The sequence below is a fragment of the Eutrigla gurnardus genome (assembly GCF_963514095.1).
Source record: "Eutrigla gurnardus genome assembly, chromosome: 5".
In the NCBI taxonomy this organism is placed as follows: Eukaryota; Metazoa; Chordata; class Actinopteri; order Perciformes; family Triglidae; genus Eutrigla; species Eutrigla gurnardus.
The window spans coordinates 8253631-8272178 of record NC_139919.1 but is presented as its reverse complement, the minus strand read 5'-3'; the positions used below and the strand labels follow the sequence as shown (position 1 = coordinate 8272178).

Below are 18548 nucleotides of genomic sequence, written 5' to 3'. Positions count from 1 at the left end.
TTAAACACTGCTTTGAGTATGTAATCTTGACATTTAAAAACAGCTTTCAACACTCAGAGAGAAGAGAAAAGAAAACCTCGCTTTTCTTTTCTCTTCTCTCTGAGTGTTGAAAGCTGTTTCTTCATGTGAGAGCAACAAATGACAAAACACATTTTGTCAGCATTAAATCCTTACAAACCAAAATGGTCAAAAACTTCACAAACAACATCCACATAGAACATGAAAACTCTGTTCATGTTTCTTCCCCCTAAATCATTTTACTTAATGAGAGATCCCAAACACCGAGGCAACCTGCAGGTGTCTCTGCACATCTGTCGGTGAGTGAGTGTGGGGTTAATCTCTATATAGTTTGTATATTCTTTAAATAATTTCATATCGGTATTATTCTATTGCTCTGTTTGCAGGTTTGCATGTGACATCAATGTCATTTCAGACATTGTGTATGTTGATTCACATTTCTTCTTCTCTTCCTCAACAGACACAGATGAGTCTTTCAACCAGATGGAAAATATGACTGAGATGAAAAGTTAGCTGGGCACCATGTGAAACTAAGGAGAAAATGAATCTTAACTCTGCTGTGGTTAAATACTAGATTAAGAAAATACAGATTTAAAATCTCAGGTAAAGCCCACACAGCAAAATGTTTCCAAAGACGGGTTGTAAATAACAAACATGAGTCGATCGATCGGGACAGTGACTATTTCAACCCGTCTCATCAGTAAATGAAGGAACAGCCTGAAGAAGCAATCCAATAGTAACAAAGCAGCCTACAGCGTCTGGATGTGTAACTGCGTTCAGACTCACTGCTGTCGTAGATCGGTTCAGAGACGACGGGCTCAAGTCGTCTGGAGAAACCTCCGTCACTGTCGGGGAGGAACGCCGTGAACATGAGCCGAACCACGCTGAGGTCCATTTCTTTAGCCTGAAGAGAGGCAGCGCTGCTGATCACACTGTGCTGGTGGTCTGAAGACAGAGAGGAAGGGGGCGGTCAGACATACTTTAAAAAACAACATGAGAAGACAAATCCCTCAAAAATAAGAAGGCAGAGACTTAAAATGAAGAAAATCGAACTTTAGGCTGCAGGATGACACACACACACTGAGCAGGACTGACCTGTGAGTTCTCGCGGGACTCGGACTTCCCCCAGCATGGCGTCGATCTCTGGGTGGATGGAGACTCCACAGTTGTATCCCAGCCTGAAGGCCTCAATCATTCTCTCCTCCAGAGTTTTCGCCACGTTCTTCTTCGTCACATGCAGGATGCCCAGGTTGGGAAAACTAACAGAAACACACCTGTGAGTCTCACACCTTTAGACCTGTTTACACCTTCATTTACAACCTGTGTGTCTGCGGACCTGATGTTGGAGTCTTTGGGCTGCAGGTCGGTGATGCAGATCCCTTTGTCGCACTGTTTTCCCACCAGACTGTGAGCGTGAAGGTGAAGGTGGGGGGTCAGCGCTGTCACCAGCTGGACCACCACCCGGGCCGGACCTTGGTAGTTACTGATCTGAAACACAGAAATAATATTCTATTGAAAAAACATAACTTTCTTACTGCCGATGACTTTGCTACTTACTTTACCAAGAAAGTAAATGACATCAGCTCCTCATTCACGCCTATTCCCTCCCAGAAGACATCTCCCCCAACCCTCAACTCGGATGGTCTTACCAGCTTTAGCCCCCTCACCTCTGAAGACGTTCACGCACTTGTTACATCTAACCGTGCCACCACCTGCTCCCTCGACCCGATTCCCTCCTCTCTTCTCCAGGACATCTCACACGACATCTTGCCATTCCTCACCACCCTGATCAACTCCTCCCTCACCTCAGGTGTCATTCCAGTGGATTTTAAGACAGCTACCGTGAAGCCTCTCCTTAAAAAACCCACCCTAGACGCTACTGATATCCAAAGCTACAGACCTGTATCTCTTCTTTCATTCCTCTCTAAAACCTTGGAACGTGCCGCCTACAACCAACTGTCATCCTATCTCTCGCTGAACAACCTCCTAGACCCTAATCAATCAGGATTCAGGACTGCTCACTCCACTGAGACGGCCCTCCTCACAGTGACCGAGTCCCTGCGAGACGCCAGAGCCTCGTCCCACTCCTCCGTTCTCGTTCTCCTCGACCTATCTGCTGCATTCGACACAGTCAACCACCAAATCCTCCTCTCCACTCTGGCTGAACTTGGCATAACTGACTCTGCTCTCGCCTGGTTTACATCATACCTGACAAATCACACCTTTCAGGACACATGGAATGGCTCTATGTCCAAACCCTGTTCTCTGGACACGGGTGTCCCTCAAGGCTCAGTATTAGGACCGCTTCTGTTCTCACTATACACCAGATCACTAGGCTCTGTATTCACATCAAATGGATTCTCCTACCATTGCTACGCAGATGACACCCAGCTGTTCCTCTCTTTTCCCCCGTCCTCTGACACTCACATTGCAACTCGCATCTCGGACTGTCTGGCTGACATCTCTGTCTGGACAACTGCACATCACCTCAAGCTTAACCTGAATAAAACCGAACTCCTCTTCATCCCAGGGAAAGACTGCCCTCGCATGGACCTGTCGGTCACTGTCGAGGGCATCACAGTATTGCCGTCGTCAACTGCGAGGAACCTGGGTGTAATCCTCGATGACCAACTATCCTGCACCCCCAACATCACTGCTGTGGCCCGATCCTGCAGATTTGCCCTCTACAACATCCGCAGGATTCGGACCCTCCTCACAAAGGATGCAACGCAACTCTTGGTCCAAGCACTGGTCATCTCCCGCCTTGACTACTGCAACTCTCTCCTGGCCGGACTCCCGGCCTCTGCGATTAAACCATTGCAGCGTATCCAGAACGCTGCAGCATGCCTTATCTTCAATCTACCCAAATTCTCCCATGTGACCCCCCTCCTCCCTGACCTCCACTGGCTCCCTGTTGCAGCACGCATCCAATTCAAGACGATGACACTGGCCTTCAGGGCCATCAATGGAACGGCACCCATCTACCTTCAAACACTGGTCAAACCTCATGCCCCGAAGCGAGCACTTCGCTCCTCTACTTCAGCTGGCCGGCTGGTACCACCATCGCTGAAATCAAACAAATGTCGCTCAGCAAAGTCCAGACTCTTCTCTGTTCTGGCGCCTCAGTGGTGGAACGAACTCCCGACTAATGTCAGGACAGCTGAGTCATTTGCCATTTTCCGAAAAAGGCTCAAGACTCACCTGTTCAGACTTCACCTCGACTAGCATGACCCACTAACCCCCCCCGCCCCCCCCCCCCCCCCCAAAAAAAAACCCCTTACCTATAGCACTCTGATCGTAGCACTGTTGCTCTTGAACTACTAGTTTTTTCAGACAGCTGCGAAACCGCTTTACCTCTTTTGTCAAACAGGTTAAAGCTGAATACTACCTCTTAAAAACCACTAGCGACTTAAATGATCCTAAAAAATTCTGGAAAACCATCAAATCTTCTTTTGGAAATGTGGCCACAAACGACCTACCAACATGTATTGTAAAGGATTCATGTAGGCTGACTGATAAATTAGAAATTCTTAATTGCTTCAATGAACATTTTGTCTCCTCCGGTTCTCAATTTGAGTCTTTACATCCGGACTCTAATAATATGCAGAATACCTCTCCATCTCCACTCCCAAATAACGATTGTGTTCAATCTTTTATTATTGCTCCACTGGACGTAATTGAGGTCTATAGAGCCCTAAAACATTTGGACCCTGCTAAATCTGCAGGTCCTGACAAGCTTGAGCCATTATTTTTGAAGTTGGCTGTAGATTTCATAGCAGAACCTCTTACCCATATTTTTAATCTGACATTTTCTAATAATGAGATTCCTAACATTTGGAAATCTGCCTATGTCCTGCCTTTGTTGAAAGGAGGTGATCCTACAGTTTTAAACAATTACAGGCCTATTTCTAAACTATGTGTTTTAGCCAAAGTCCTTGAAAAGTGTGTCAGTGACCAACTGAAAGACTTTTTAGACGTGAATAATATTTTATCCCAACACCAGTCAGGTTTTAGAAAACGACACAGCACAATTACTGCAACATTAAAAGTTGTTAATGATATAATTGAATCACTGGATTGTAAAAAGTATTGTGCTGCTGTTTTTATTGATCTTTCCAAGGCATTTGATACTGTAGACCATGTCACCTTGGTAGACAGGCTAGTCAAAATTGGTTTATCTAGGCAGGCTGTAGACTGGTTTTCGAATTATTTGTCAGTAAGAACGCAATGTGTCCAGTTTGCTGGGTCCTCGTCCTCCTCTCTCCCTGTATCAAAGGGCGTGCCCCAAGGCTCCATATTAGGGCCATTGTTGTTTTCTATTTATGTAAACAATCTTTGTGACTCAATAACCAATGCTGCCTGTCATTTTTATGCAGATGACACTATTATTTATTGTTCATCCCCATCAGTGGCAGACACTTTTCATTTCCTGCAGTCTGCTTTGGACGTTCTGCAGTCACAGCTGACAAAATTGAAATTGGTTTTAAATACTGATAAAACTAAATTAATGCTTTTTTCAAATGGAAAAGCTCTACCAAAAGTTTTGCCAAAGCTTTTAACTAGTCATGGGACCGAAATTGAAAGGGTAAATTCGTACAAATACCTGGGTTTCATTATTGATGAAAATTTGTCTTTTAAACTTCATATTGAGAAACTGGTCTCCAAATTAAAAATTAAATTAGGTTTCTTTTTTAGAAATAAATCATCCTTCTCATGGCAGGCCAGGAAACGTCTGTTCACTGCGACCTTTTTACCGTTGTTAGATTACGGTGACCTGCTGTTCATAAACGCCCCTGACCAGTACCTCAAGAAATTGGATACCGTCTACCACTGTGCTCTGCGATTTTTAACTGGCTGTGGAAATCATGTCCATCATTGTACCCTGTATGCCACTGCAAAATGTCCATCGCTATCTGTACGCAGACTCTCACATTGGTTGTTTTTTGTTTACAAGTGTCTTATTGGGCTGGTCCCTTCATATCTATGTGTTTACATGTCCACAAATAAATGTAGCTATGGTTTGCGTTCTAGGGATGTGTTACAGATGTTGGTACCCAGAGCTAGATCTGAGTTAGGGAAAAAGGCCTTTCAATATGCTGCGCCTTATGCCTGGAACACTGTGCAAAAGCAGCTGAAGCTGCCGGAGCTGGTCACCTTGGGAGAATTCAAAGGAATCCTGAAGGACAGAGAAGATAGTTCTCTTGGTCAATGCAATTGTTTGTAAAGCTATTTTCTGATAATGGCCGGGTTTTTTCATTCATCTGTCACCAGTTTATTTATTTAATTTTTAACTGTACTCATTTCAATCTTCATATAGTCTTGTCCCTGATCTTGTATTGTACTTTACCTGACGTTGAATGTGGTGTATGAGAATTGTGGTTGATTGTTCTTATTATATCATGGTGCTGCCTTCTTGGCCAGGTCATTCTTGAAAAAGAGATTTTAATCTCAATGAATTTTACCTGGTTAAATAAAGGATATTGATTGATTGATTGATTGATAGTTTACTCAGATGAGGACCTAACACTTGTTCTATTTTTAGCTCTTACTTTATCGGCAATGATACGTTGTGGTTTCCTTGTTTCCTTCTTTTGACAAATGTACTGATTGTAAGTCGCTTTGGACAAAAGCGTCTGCTAAATGACCTAAATGTAAATGTAAATGTAAAATATAAAACAATAAAGGTTTGACTCTTTATACATTTTTGTCCTTGATATTTAAAAAAAAGTGAGAATAAACTGTGATAAAAATGGAACTGGGTCTTGGGTCCAGGCTGGATGTGAGCTCCGGGAACTAAAAGACTTAGGGGATTTTCACACCTGAAAGTTTGGACCAAGGTCCAAAGCAACGGTTGTATTTAGTTACATTGTATACATTTGATCCATTTAACTTTTGGTCTCTTGCTCTGCCCCTCCAAGCTCTCACTGATCAAGGAGCCGAAGACAACTTTATGGATTTGGGACCCGTCAACTCCTCTGGTTCTGGGTCACCTCTGGCTGCTAGAACACTGGTCTAGGGGGAGGATAACCAGTTGGAGTACTTTGTCATTCCTGCTACATGAAATCTGCCTTTTCTACAGGTGAAGGTTCTGACGGCCCGGATACACAGACCTCACAAGCTCTAGACCTCAGTGGAATACCGGCGGTCTATTATGATCTCAGTGAGGTCATCTGTAGGGACCACCTCACTGCCCATAAATACTGATCTCCTCCCCGTGGATGCCCTACCATCCAGCGGACTATACAACCTGTCCCGCCCTGAAAGACAGGGAATAGAAAACTGCATCTCTGACTAAGAGAGTTCTGGTAACTCACTTCTTTCCAACGCCACACCTCCAGATATGTCATGTTTTTTTATTAATTAATGCTACTAATTTGTTTTTCTGTGGCACCCTGAATAATATGGAACTCTTGAAGACTACCAGTAAACAGAGGATCATGACAAATGTGACAGGGATTATTCTTTCAAGCATAACTGTGTTCAATTTATTTAAATCAGTCAAAATAGTTAAGTTGCTAAAATTGACCAACAACAACCTTATTCAAGTTATAATCTTGTTTGCAAAAATCATCTTTTGGGAAATTCTTTAGATGCTGCCAGAAGAGCTGAGCTGACTGCTTTCAGTCAAAACTGTATTCATTTAAATCACAATATTTAATATTTTTCCAAATAACTATGTTGTGTTGATAACATCACTTAAGTATAGATCTTTAATATACAGACAGGTTGTTATAAAGGCTCGTTGGAAACAGACTTTTCATAATATGCCTATTTGACATCATAATTTACTGATAATGACAGTGATCTTTACAATCAAGACGATCACCAGCCAACCACAGCTTCCATTCAAATACTTTCCGTCTGCATAGATAGAGAGATAAACTGTCTCAGACAAAGAGGACATTTTGATTACAGCCCATAAACTTTCTGAAGAGTAAAACATCATCTAATAAAACATTAGGAAGAGAGGTTGCAGCATTTAAAAATTCTCCTACACTCATTGATTTACATGTTATCTCATAACGTTCTCATAGATAAACGAAGACTTTGTCTACTCTCTGTGTGTGTGTGTGTGTGTGTGTGTGTGTGTGTGTGTGTGTGTGTGTGTGTGTGTGTGTGTGTGTGTGTGTGAGAGAGAGAGAATCATGTCTTTGCAGGTATTTTGCCTGCAGAAACGTTGCAACTGCCGCATTAAATCAACACCAGCACCATTTCCTCTTCCCGGTTTTGTCGGCCAATCGTAGCGCTCCGGCACACAAGCCCAGTTCCTAGAAACACACCGAGTGCTGCTGTTTAAAATGGTTTCCTGGCTTTGACATTTTCACACTAGTATTTGCTGTATTTGTCACTGCCAGCAGGTTGAAACAGTTGGTGGAGTTCTGCTGCAAACAGTGAATCTGACTGATCCTGAGGCAGTAAAACACAAACTCTTATACACTTTCATTTATTACTTGATAAGAAAATCTGAAGAAGAGACAATGAACTCTAAATAACACAGCAGGACATGTTTTTATTAAGAGGAAGAAATGAGTCCCAATGGACCAAATCTGACCCTAACCCTGAATGAAGAAGATTTAATAGTTAAATTGTTCTTTTAGAGCAAAGTGTAAGAGCATTTACAAACTTTCAGAACCTGTGAAATGACTCCTGTCTGTGGCAACCTGTATATAAGAAGTGGATGTAGTCACCATGGCGTCACCCATTGGTTTGAGTCAAGTGACACAAGAAGGTGGCATTTTTAGGTGAACAAAATGTTCCAATTAACTTTCTTGGAGTTGTCCCAGACTGGACGAGATCACGGTAGCAAGGCCGCGGTAGCGCCCTGTCAATCACCAGGTAGCCCGGCCCAAAAGCATCCCCTGCCTTCTGGTCTGTTGGACTCTAAATGGACCATAATTTACTCAATGAACATCATGCTGGCTTGAAGATAAATGAGGTGAGAAGTAGGATGGTAGAGTCTTCGGTGAAAGAAGGCATGGATTCAAACAGGAACAGCTTCCTGTTTCCGTATTGTAATACTGCAGCCTGTAACAAGCTGGAATTAACATCATGTTGCTTGAGCAAACGTTTTCTTCAAATTTCACAATAGAAATAGAAGGATATAGTCTAGGGTTAGTGCTATTAGAATATCAGCTTGCACATACTGTGGACTGATAAATCACAGTAAACTTAAACAAGTCAAGACATTTTAGTGGACATGCGATAACATTACAGCCTGTTTGATTTCCCCACTGGGAAACTTCACATGAACTCCCCTTAAGTCAATGAAGATTTGGTACATGACATGCAAAGTTGAAATCATATTACGCAGAAATGTCGGGTTGATGGTTAGAATTTGTATTATTTATCCACGTATTGCAGATACATTTGTGCTCACATCGTTTTGACCTAAATTAGTTAGAAAGGTTATTTATTGGCTTTAACCCTGACAAGTCAGATAAAGCAGTATTAGAATAGTTATAGGGAATGTACTGACCATAGTCAGAAGAACAATTTCCTGACTCAGGAAATGGGACCATCTGAGGTGCAAGTGAATGCACCATAATTCGTCCGCCGTTTGTTGAAGTGCACTTTTGTAAATGTAGTAAATCAATAACTGAGTGAAAAGTATCTTTAAGCAGAAAACTGTGTGGAACATCACCGATGGCTGAGCGGAAACATTTGAGAAATGTCAGCAGCCTGTGGCTGTAAGTGAGCCACTTGGAGTCACATGTAGTGGAAGTAGGACGGCGATGTGTCGACGTGTCGTCACAAAAAAGGGTTTAAACAGTATTTCTGGGCCAGAGTGGGTGCTCGCTAACAGAGATATTACACCTCTGGATGTTTCATCTCTGAGCTGAAACTCAACACCTTTGGTGTTCATGACGAGGGTGTCAAAGGAGGAAATTCCCAACAGACATGAAGCAGCAGAGGTGTGTGGGAAATATTATCAACCTGGGCAGGTCCAGACCAGCAGAAGATTCTTTATCCCAAAACTCAACCTACTTCTGTGATTTCCACTGATGTCAGCTATAAAACACACACACACACACACACACACACACACACACACACACACACACACACACACACACACACACACACACACACACACACACACACACACTGCCAGAGCTGCACAATTCCATACATTATTTCAATAAATATTAGTTTCTATAATTATTCAAATAATGTGTGGAAAGTTTGAATTGGCTTCTGCACCATTCATTAAAATCATCTACAACGTTTTTGGGCTGTACCAAATTTGAAACATAATTTATTATGTTGACATTCAAATGCTTTATTTGTTGTCGATTTACTGTGTTTAACGTCAGTATTTGTGCAGGTAAATAGCAGGCTAATAATGCTAATATTATTATTGCACATTTATGTATTTATACCACGTTAATATTTTGTAGATTTGTGCAGGATTGTTCTTGTGTGATCCAAACAATTCCAATAACTCCAGAGCATCATAAAGTCCAAACGCACTGTTTATAGAAACAATTATTAAGGAATATGGTAATCATAGTTATTGATCTATTTTTATGTTGTGAAAAGCTTGTGATATAGGAAAGAGAAATGATTATAACGATGTTACGGCCATGAGGGCGTGAACGAGCCCGGTGGGAGCGTGAGGGTTTTTGTTTTTGCCATCTTATAATTTTTCTTGTTGGAAACATCTTTTTTTGACCTTTGCGGTAAAAACCTTACTAAAGCTTTACATAAGAAGAGTGTTATGAATCATTTCCAGAAAACTACATATATAATTATGTATATAATTTGTTACATATCATAGTGAAAACATATGTATTTACTCATTTGAATTATCCGCTAGTATAACCTTGAGATGTTTAAAAAGGTCTAGAGCCAAGCATAGAATTCAACATAGGTGAAGAATAAAAATAATACATTTATGATAATAAATTAATATTGAAGGAATATTTAATGTGTGCATATTAATCACATTTTTCAGGGGGATTTTTCCTACATTTAGTACAAAATGACAGACTTCTTTAGGAGGAAATTATTGGGAACAGACCTTGTAAAATAATTAATGGATAAAAAGTGAAGCAGAAAACAATGCAACAGCTACTTAAAAGCCATGAATGATGGATTTCAGGGATGATTTATCAATTACCAGGAAAAATATTAACATATTTCTGTTAAAGACGTCCTCACAGAGAATGTTGGTGAGTCAGAAACCTCATCATCATAATCGTCATAATCACCATCATCCCACTGCTCCTACCAGAACAACAGGAGGGGTTTTCCCACTCTGCAGCTTCGACATGCAACGCGCACATGACGCAAAAACCAAACACAGTCACAGTAAAACACTTCCTTCTTTGTTCTGATGACTTAATCTCACTCACGACATAAAATACCCACATGAACATGTGAATAAATACTTTAATTTCAAACGCAAAACTGCATAAAATTAAGGGGAAAAAAAATTATTTAGCAAATTTTATTCTGGAACAAATAATTGAATCCAGAATGAAAAACAACTAACTTCACATCACTGGGAGACGGTTTGCTTTAAGGATTATGAGATGTTACAACTAGAGGTCCAACGAACAACGGAAAAATAATCATACATTCTTTTATCGATAAAATGTTTTCAAGCAGAAATGCTATTTTACAGCCTCTCAAATATGGAATTTCCTGCTTTTCTCTGTTTTATATCAAGTTAAACTGAATTTCTGATACACAAGACACTGAAAGACATCACAATGTTAATGTTTCGATATTTTCAGAAATGTTATATATATATATGACGATTAATTAATAGAATATAGAAAATAATCTGCTGATAAACCGACGATGACTATAATTGTGAGTTGCGACCCTAGTTACGACAGTGAAAATCAAGTCTCAGATCTATTTCTGAAGTGAAGTGCAGTAAAGTGAGTGAGTAGAGACGAAGAGGCAGACAGGAATCTGGGGATTTCCTGTCTCCTCTGGTTTTAGTTAGAACATGTGGGAGCTTCAGACTCAAAACACCAACAGAAACAACATATGATGGAAGCTCACACCGAGTTTCTCAACACATGGACCACAAACCTCACAGGGTTGTCTTACTGCAGACAGGGATTGTGGGAGATTTGGTTGATATAAACAGTAAAACAAAAAATATATAATTACTAAATGATCCTCCCTTGAAAACAACACAAAATAAATCTGACAGCTCTCTGATTTTGAGACCCGAAGCTGAGGAAATCTTCTGCCAGATTCGGGTCTCGGACTGTTGACTGTGTCTTCTTGAATTACTCGGATGGTGAAAAGACAGTATGTCCTCCTATGTCCTTATGCTCTCTTGTGATTGACAGCACAGAGGGCCGTACCCAGGGGCGTTGCTAGACATAAAGCTCTACTGGGGCACAGGCCCCCTATTACTAAAATCACAAAAAACATCCTTGAATTCCCGCTGCGTGTATGAAATGTGCTATACAATGTGCTATATTAACTTCCCTTGCTTAGCCCACTATTACTGCCACAGCCATACTGCTGCTGCTAAAACTGAAAGGTAAAAATGTAGAGATATTAATCTCTAATTCATATTTATTTCAACATACATTATGAACATGCTCAACATGTTTTTGTTGATTTTGGAGTATCATTCCCACATTTGTGAATGAAGAACATCAGACTTTTGGGGTTTGGGAAATCACTGTAAATCTTACTTTAATGCTGAGCCATCACTTGGTTTACAAAGTACTATAAATTAAATTGTATTCAAATTAAAAGATAATGCGGTAAACCGTCAGCTATCTAACTCCTATGAAACAACACAGAGTGGTCTGTGATTCAGAGCAGCAGGAATGAGGACTGGTGGTGATTATTGAGTGGTAATGGAAATGTGTAACACGTCGTTGTTGTTACTTACTGGAACGACCGCAACACTGTCAGAAACTACGCGCACTGTGCCGCTTCACGCCGGCTACTGCGGGCATCGGGGCGAGCGGGGCAGGTGGGAGAGAGAAGTGGTGGGGGGCCTGTTGTATTTTTAAAGTAAACCATATCCTGTCTATGGTTTTTTGACCATGTTTAAGCTTGTCAAACACCGACTTGCGTTTAAAAAAACAACATGACTGATATCTTTTTTTTGCGTTTATCTATGCGTGCGCGCCGCGGTGCCCCGGCTACGACATGCACACTGCCGTGCACGGACGTAATGTGTGCGCCGGACCCGGACCACAAGGTGTGCGCCTCAGCTTGTATTTTGGGTTAAACTGCGTTGGTTTGATATTGTGGATGAGAAAGAAAATCCATTATTTTACCGTTATTATCAATATAAATTAATCCACTGCCAAATATAGTAGCTCGTTAAAACTCGAACGGGAGTTTTTACTGGGGCACGGCAGATCAATACTGGGGCACGTGCCCTAGTAAAAGAGGTCTAGCGACCTATGAAGTATGAAGAAGGTCAACGATTGGCTGAAAGTTAGACCTCCGACTTGTGTTTCAGGCTCGTAGTGATACGACTCAACAGTCGCCATTCATCTTCTCGCAGTATGCCTTGCTCATATTCATACTGGGACATATTTGGAAGTGGTTCTCTGACCAGGATCTTCTTCACTACAATGAATTGCAGATCGTAAACCAATGTTGAGCAGCATCTCATACAAGCCTGTTTGTCTCACTGCTTCCTGGTTACAAAGTCCAATCAGAGCCAGCCAGAAAAGTTTGACCAGTGGGATGCAGCCAAGGGAGCATGTGTTCCTTGTGCCGACAGAGCGTGCTTGTTACTGAGGTCGGCATACGTTGAAATGAGACTCTCAGCTAGCTTCACCCGGGCCACTTAGTAAAACTTAGTGGAAGCAGCCAGACATTAGCAACAAGTGAACCCAGAACCTGCTTCTAGCTTCAGACTCAGACGTGATTTGATATCAAGGCGTGAATTTTAATGGATTTAATTCGAGTAATGCAGTCATTTTAGATTAAATAAACAACGCGGTGATTTTAACAAGGTTGTCTGGGAGTAAAGCAGTCTGAAGGCTCAGGGGGAGAAAACATTGCAGAACGTGGTAGCTGTTAGGGATGCAACAATATTCGGTATTTTACCGAACCGTTCAATACGCCCTGTTCGGTTCAATGCACAACGGCAAACAACGGTATTTTCGGTACGTTTCCCTGGCAAAAAACTTTTAAAACATTGTGCAGCCGCGCATGCTGTGTCTGTCCCTCGGGAGCAGTGACTGAGAGCAGCCGCAGCACATTGTTCAGGCCAAAGTAGGCTCAGTGCCATGCACTGGTCATGCCGCCTCAGAGCCAATCAGAACGTCCCTGAATTCCCTAGGAGCCAATAAGCGCTCTGCATGCAAATGTTGAACGCTGAGGAGCGCTGGCTGGCTCCTGGGACCTTCTGATTGGCTCACCAACTCCGGCAGCGACGGATACGGACGCAACGGACCGTCGAACGCACCGGCGAGTGGGCAGGTCTGTGTTCAAGTGGGCGGGACTTGAGTTTCGCTATGCCGTTTCCAACATGGCGGCCGGGCCACAAACGATCTCATTTTACAGTTAAACTACACGCTAAAGCATGTTTCTGAAAACATTTGAGGCGGGAAATGTGTAGTGCAGTAACAGAATCTGGATTCATATTTGATCAACACTGCCTAGTTTGATAGTTTGAACGAAGTTTCTGGAGCCGGCGGCATTGCGTTGGACGGACGTCATTTGCATAAAGTCCAATCTATCGAACTTAATGCAAATTCACGTACGGCGACAGGGCCGCCAACTCGACGTGCCGTATCCATCATGCGGAGCTCCTGCTCTACATAGACAATGAATGGGATCCGTTGATTTGACGTCTGTTGCCGGAGTTGGTGTGTCTGTACCTTTAGTACTTAACTTAATATTTAATATGTGTGGTTTTATGTTTGCTGTTTAATTTGATCTGATCACTGTTTTTTAATAAAGTTTGTGGTTTGATTATATCTGTGCTGCTTTTAATTATTTTTACATTGCAATATTGCCTTTGCTAGTCTGAGTAGTTGTATATTAAAATATCGAAACCGTATCGTTATCGTAGCCCAAAAACCGTGATGCATACTGAACCGTGGGAAAACTGTACCATTGCATCCCTAGTAGCTGTACACCATATGTATATTAAGTAGAGGGTAGACGGGCAAACAGTCCATGGGTTGGGATCCCTAGCAATGTTCATGGTCTTTGTCAGGCAGCGTGTGAGTGACATGTCCTGAATGGATGGGAGTGAAGTCCTGATGATTTTCTCAGCTTTTCAAATTGTCACCAATCTTTGCAGAGTCTTCCTGTCTGAGGCACTGCTATTTCCATATGCAGCTGCTCAGTACGGTCTCTATACATCGAGTGTCCAGTTGAGGTTGTGTGTGATATTCAAATAGCCACATGGAGCCACTAGAGAGAGGCTAAACGAACCCCTGCCCCCCAGAGGGTGAACATATTTTTCCATACTACTTGTTAACACACAGATCTAATCAGCTAATCACATGACAGCAACTCAAGGCATTCAGGCAATCTGCTTAAATTCAAACAGAGCATTAGAATGGGGAAGAAAGGTGATATGTGACTTTGATGGTTGCATGGTTGATGGTGCCAGACGGGCTGCTCGGAGTATTTCAACAAATGTGATCTACTGGGATTTTCACAGATGATCTCCTTGTTGATGCCAGAGGTCAGAGGAGAATGGCCAGACTGGTTGGAGCGCATAGAAAGACAACAGTAACTCAAATAACCACTCGTTACAAGCAAGGTTTGCAGAAGCATCTCAGAACGCACATGAACACGTGGAACCTTGAGGCAGATGGGCTCCAGCATCAGAAGACCACACTAGGTGCTGCTAAGAACAGCTAAGAACAGGAAACTGAGGCTACTATTCACACAGGCTCAGCAACATTGGACAATAGAAGATTGGAAAAACGTTTCCTGGTCTGATGAGTCTCGATTTCTGCTGCAACATTTGGATGATCAGATCAAAATTTGGCATAAACAACATGAAAGCATCCTGCCTTGCATCAACAGTTCAGGCTGCTGAGGGAGTAATGGTGTGGGGGATATTTTCTTGGCACACTTTGGGCCCATTAGTACCAGCTGAGCATCGTTTAAATGCCACAGCCGAGTATTGATACTGACCATGTCCAGCCCACAGTGGAGCCATCTTCTGTTGGCTACTTCCAGCATGATTACACACCACATCACAAAGCTCAAATCATATGACAATGAGTTCATTGCACTCAAATGGCCTCCACAGTCACCAGAGCTCATCCAATAGAGCACCTTTGGGATGTGGTGGAACGGGAGATTCACATCATGGACTTGCCAGCGACAAATCTGCAGCAACTGCCTGATGCTTTCATGTCAATATGGACTAAAAGCTCTGAGGAATGTTTCCAGTACCTTGTTGAATCTATGCCACGAAGGATTAAGGCAGTTCTGAAGGCAAGAGGGGGTCCAACCTGGTACTCTCAGGGTGTACCTAATAAAGTGGCCGGTGAGAGTTTATGTTAATATAGTTCTCATACATCTGCTCAATGCAGCCTCTGTTGACCTCAGCGGTTAACTCCGTTGTAAGCAGGACTGTGTTAGGGAGAACCGTCACTGTGATTACTCTGAGCAGCATGATGGGAATGAATTACAATATTATAGGCCTACAGTGTCTGATTAGGTTATTTTTCCAACATGTTGCTATGCAGGACCCTGTGGCCAACCGGCTGCTAACAGCTAACATTAAATAATTAGCTCTCCTCTTGCTGAATTCAATAGATTTGTTAACAATGTCAACAAGTATTAAAGACAATCTCCCAATTGCATATTTTTTACTGAATATGGCGCCTAATAAAGATCAGATTTATCTTTCACTTGATCGATTGGACAAATGGATGAGGTATTCTACAAGCAGCAACACAGAGTTAACTTGCACTGGGCAGGGGTTAATGTCAAGCCCCGCAATGTTTAAAAACAGGTGTGGTTCTTGTTCTTTTCTTTTGGGCACACATCTCTACTCCAGCCTTGTAAACCGTTGGCGAGACGGTTTGTGTTCAACACACAGAACTAATTGCCAACATGCAAGATGCATATTCTGAATGGGCTCTATAAATGTCCAAAGCTGCTAAAACATAAATAATTTGGACATATACTGTATACATGTCTGAAGAGAGCTACCAAATCCTGATTGAACAAACCTGTACTCATGTCGAGCTTTTAATGTATGCTTTATTACTTATTAAACTTTTTTCTCAAATCTCATAAATGCCCTTCGGATGCGTGTTACCAAATAGCGTCGCCGTCCACTATAAACACCATGATACTTGCATCAAAGAGCTGTTCATCTATTCATACTGTATCTGTCCCTATAAAATAAATAAATAATATAGCCTATTCAGAATATCCAAATTGAATGTTTACCAAGTCTTACTTTACAAAGTGAGAACATTGACTTATATTCAGAATAATAATTGAATACTCAATGAATAAAAGTCAATGAATAAAAGTCAATGAATAAAACTACATCCTCCAAAATAATCCTGAAGACTGTTTTATTTTATAATAGCTCAGCAATTAAAAGGAAGAAAGGTACGTCCTGGTCCTTCAGACCGACATTGTGGAACTAGCAATTTAAATATAGAGCAAATTTTAGAACATTTTAGTTCACAGCTTTGTCTTTAAAATCTATAAAATCCATTTGCCATCTTTTTCAAGGAGCTCGCAACCATATCTTACAGTGTTTACCAACACTTTTAAAGGTGACTGTAAGCTCCAGAAAAGAAATGGGAGTAGAACTTATTGAGCCCCAGAGGAACCAGAATTCAGGTGTTTCATCAGCATAAATTCAGAAATAAATATATTAATAGTAAGTGGTAAATACAGCTTGAATGAAAAGAGAAGTAACAATAGAAACTATACTAGAGTAATTAAAGATCAGCAACGAGGGTGTTTCCCCCAAACATGGCGTGGGTGATCAAAATAGAAATAAGCTATATATATATATATATATATATATATATATATATATATATATATATAAAAAAATTTAAAACTGTAAAAAGAAGAGTTCAGATTGTGTGTTCCAGTGAGAAACATCACAACCATCAGATATCAGCATGTTTTATTGTTGTTTTAATGTCTCATCTGTTATTTACATGACATATTTAGTTTGTCATTCAGACAAAACCTCTTTAAAGAAATCTCAAACTAGCGACAACAAAAAGCCCGTCTACTTTACAATGAGCGAGTCAGCTGACAGGAAACTGTGTTTCTGCAGACACAAGTCAACCACACTCACTCCGTGTTCATTATTCTCTGACATGTCAGTGATATGACTTCCTGGACTATACTTTTAGCCTCATCATTTTTTATGTTTTTTGTACACAAGTTTCAAATGTCACCTGCCGGCTTTTCAACACCACACAGGTGACCTCAACTGATGACCTGCAGTATATTCAGCAGAGACAAAGCACAACCTCATTAATGTCTGAAACCCAAATGTCTGTGGACGTTGGCAGGTCAACACTTAGCGTTTGAGTGCTGAATAGAGAAGGCGAGGGTTACCTTGACGGCGGGGTAGGTCTTCCTGTTCTTCTCACTAGAGGCTCCCGGCAGGCCGCCGTGAGACGGACCTTCACAGCCGTACCTGAACCTGAAGCCACGCTGCAGGACAAACAGAAACAAACACCGTCATACAAACACACATTCATAAGAAGACATGAGCACAAACTGCAACCCAGTCTCATGGCAGCAATAGTTGCCAAATTTAATAGATTGGTTTAGTGTACGGGGACAGCTTATTTTTCGATTTGAGCATGAAATCAATGCCAATGGAGAGTCAGTAAGGATCCTTTTTCGCCTCACAAATTAAACACATCCATGCAACGTTCAGAGCCAGGGATTCAATCTTGAAAAAGACTACCGATAGGTGGATGGGTCCATCAACACAGGACTTTCAACCACGAGACCGGTGTTGGACACCACGTGTCCCAAAGTGAACCTGACATTTCTTTTGTTGCCTAAACCCAACTGTACGTAGTCCATGTTTAAACCTAACCAGGATGCGTTTTGTGTCCATGGAGATAATTCAGTAGATTTCAATTTTGTTCGTGACTATCTTCTGTAGTTAAATCTGAAATGTATGGATGTGTTAAAGGTATGTTGTGTTTCAGATTCTGTCAGAATTTTCTCTCTGTACACCGTTTGTTTTTATTTATTTATTTTATTTTGTTTTACTTCTTTATAGAGAAGTCGAATGGAACATTTTACTCAGATTTAAATGTTCTTGGATACAGTTTGTTGATTAGAGTTTGTTGTGAGTGAGTGACATGCAAGCTCTGCATAAACCGCAAACCACCAATCAGAGCAGGGCCAGCCAGTTGCCAACCACAACCCGAAAATGAGCACGGAACAGGAGAAAAACACTGAAAGGGTTGCAGAAAGAAACGCAACTTCAGCTTTCTATGGAAATATTCCAGCTCCACAAATGATGCTGTTGAACAACAAAGTACTTCGTCATCATCTGTTGATAATTCCTGTTTTTTTTTTCATGTCACAATATATTGCACTTTTCCAAATAT

At 41.5% G+C, this 18548-nt stretch overlaps 1 protein-coding gene across 4 annotated transcripts in view; it reads right to left on the bottom strand.

The window, feature by feature from the left end:
- Positions 1 to 18548, bottom strand: part of nfkb1 (nuclear factor of kappa light polypeptide gene enhancer in B-cells 1) — a 42871-nt gene that overhangs the window by 14563 nt on the left and 9760 nt on the right. For all 4 annotated transcript variants that reach the window (XM_084009544.1, XM_084009546.1, XM_084009547.1 and 1 more), the window contains exons 5-8: positions 17533 to 17631; positions 1355 to 1506; positions 1114 to 1277; positions 805 to 963 (exon numbers count right to left, since the gene is read on the bottom strand). In XM_084009544.1, coding sequence (XP_083865670.1) covers positions 805 to 963; positions 1114 to 1277; positions 1355 to 1506; positions 17533 to 17631 — 574 coding nt within the window. The remainder of the gene's footprint in view (positions 1 to 804; positions 964 to 1113; positions 1278 to 1354; positions 1507 to 17532; positions 17632 to 18548) is intronic.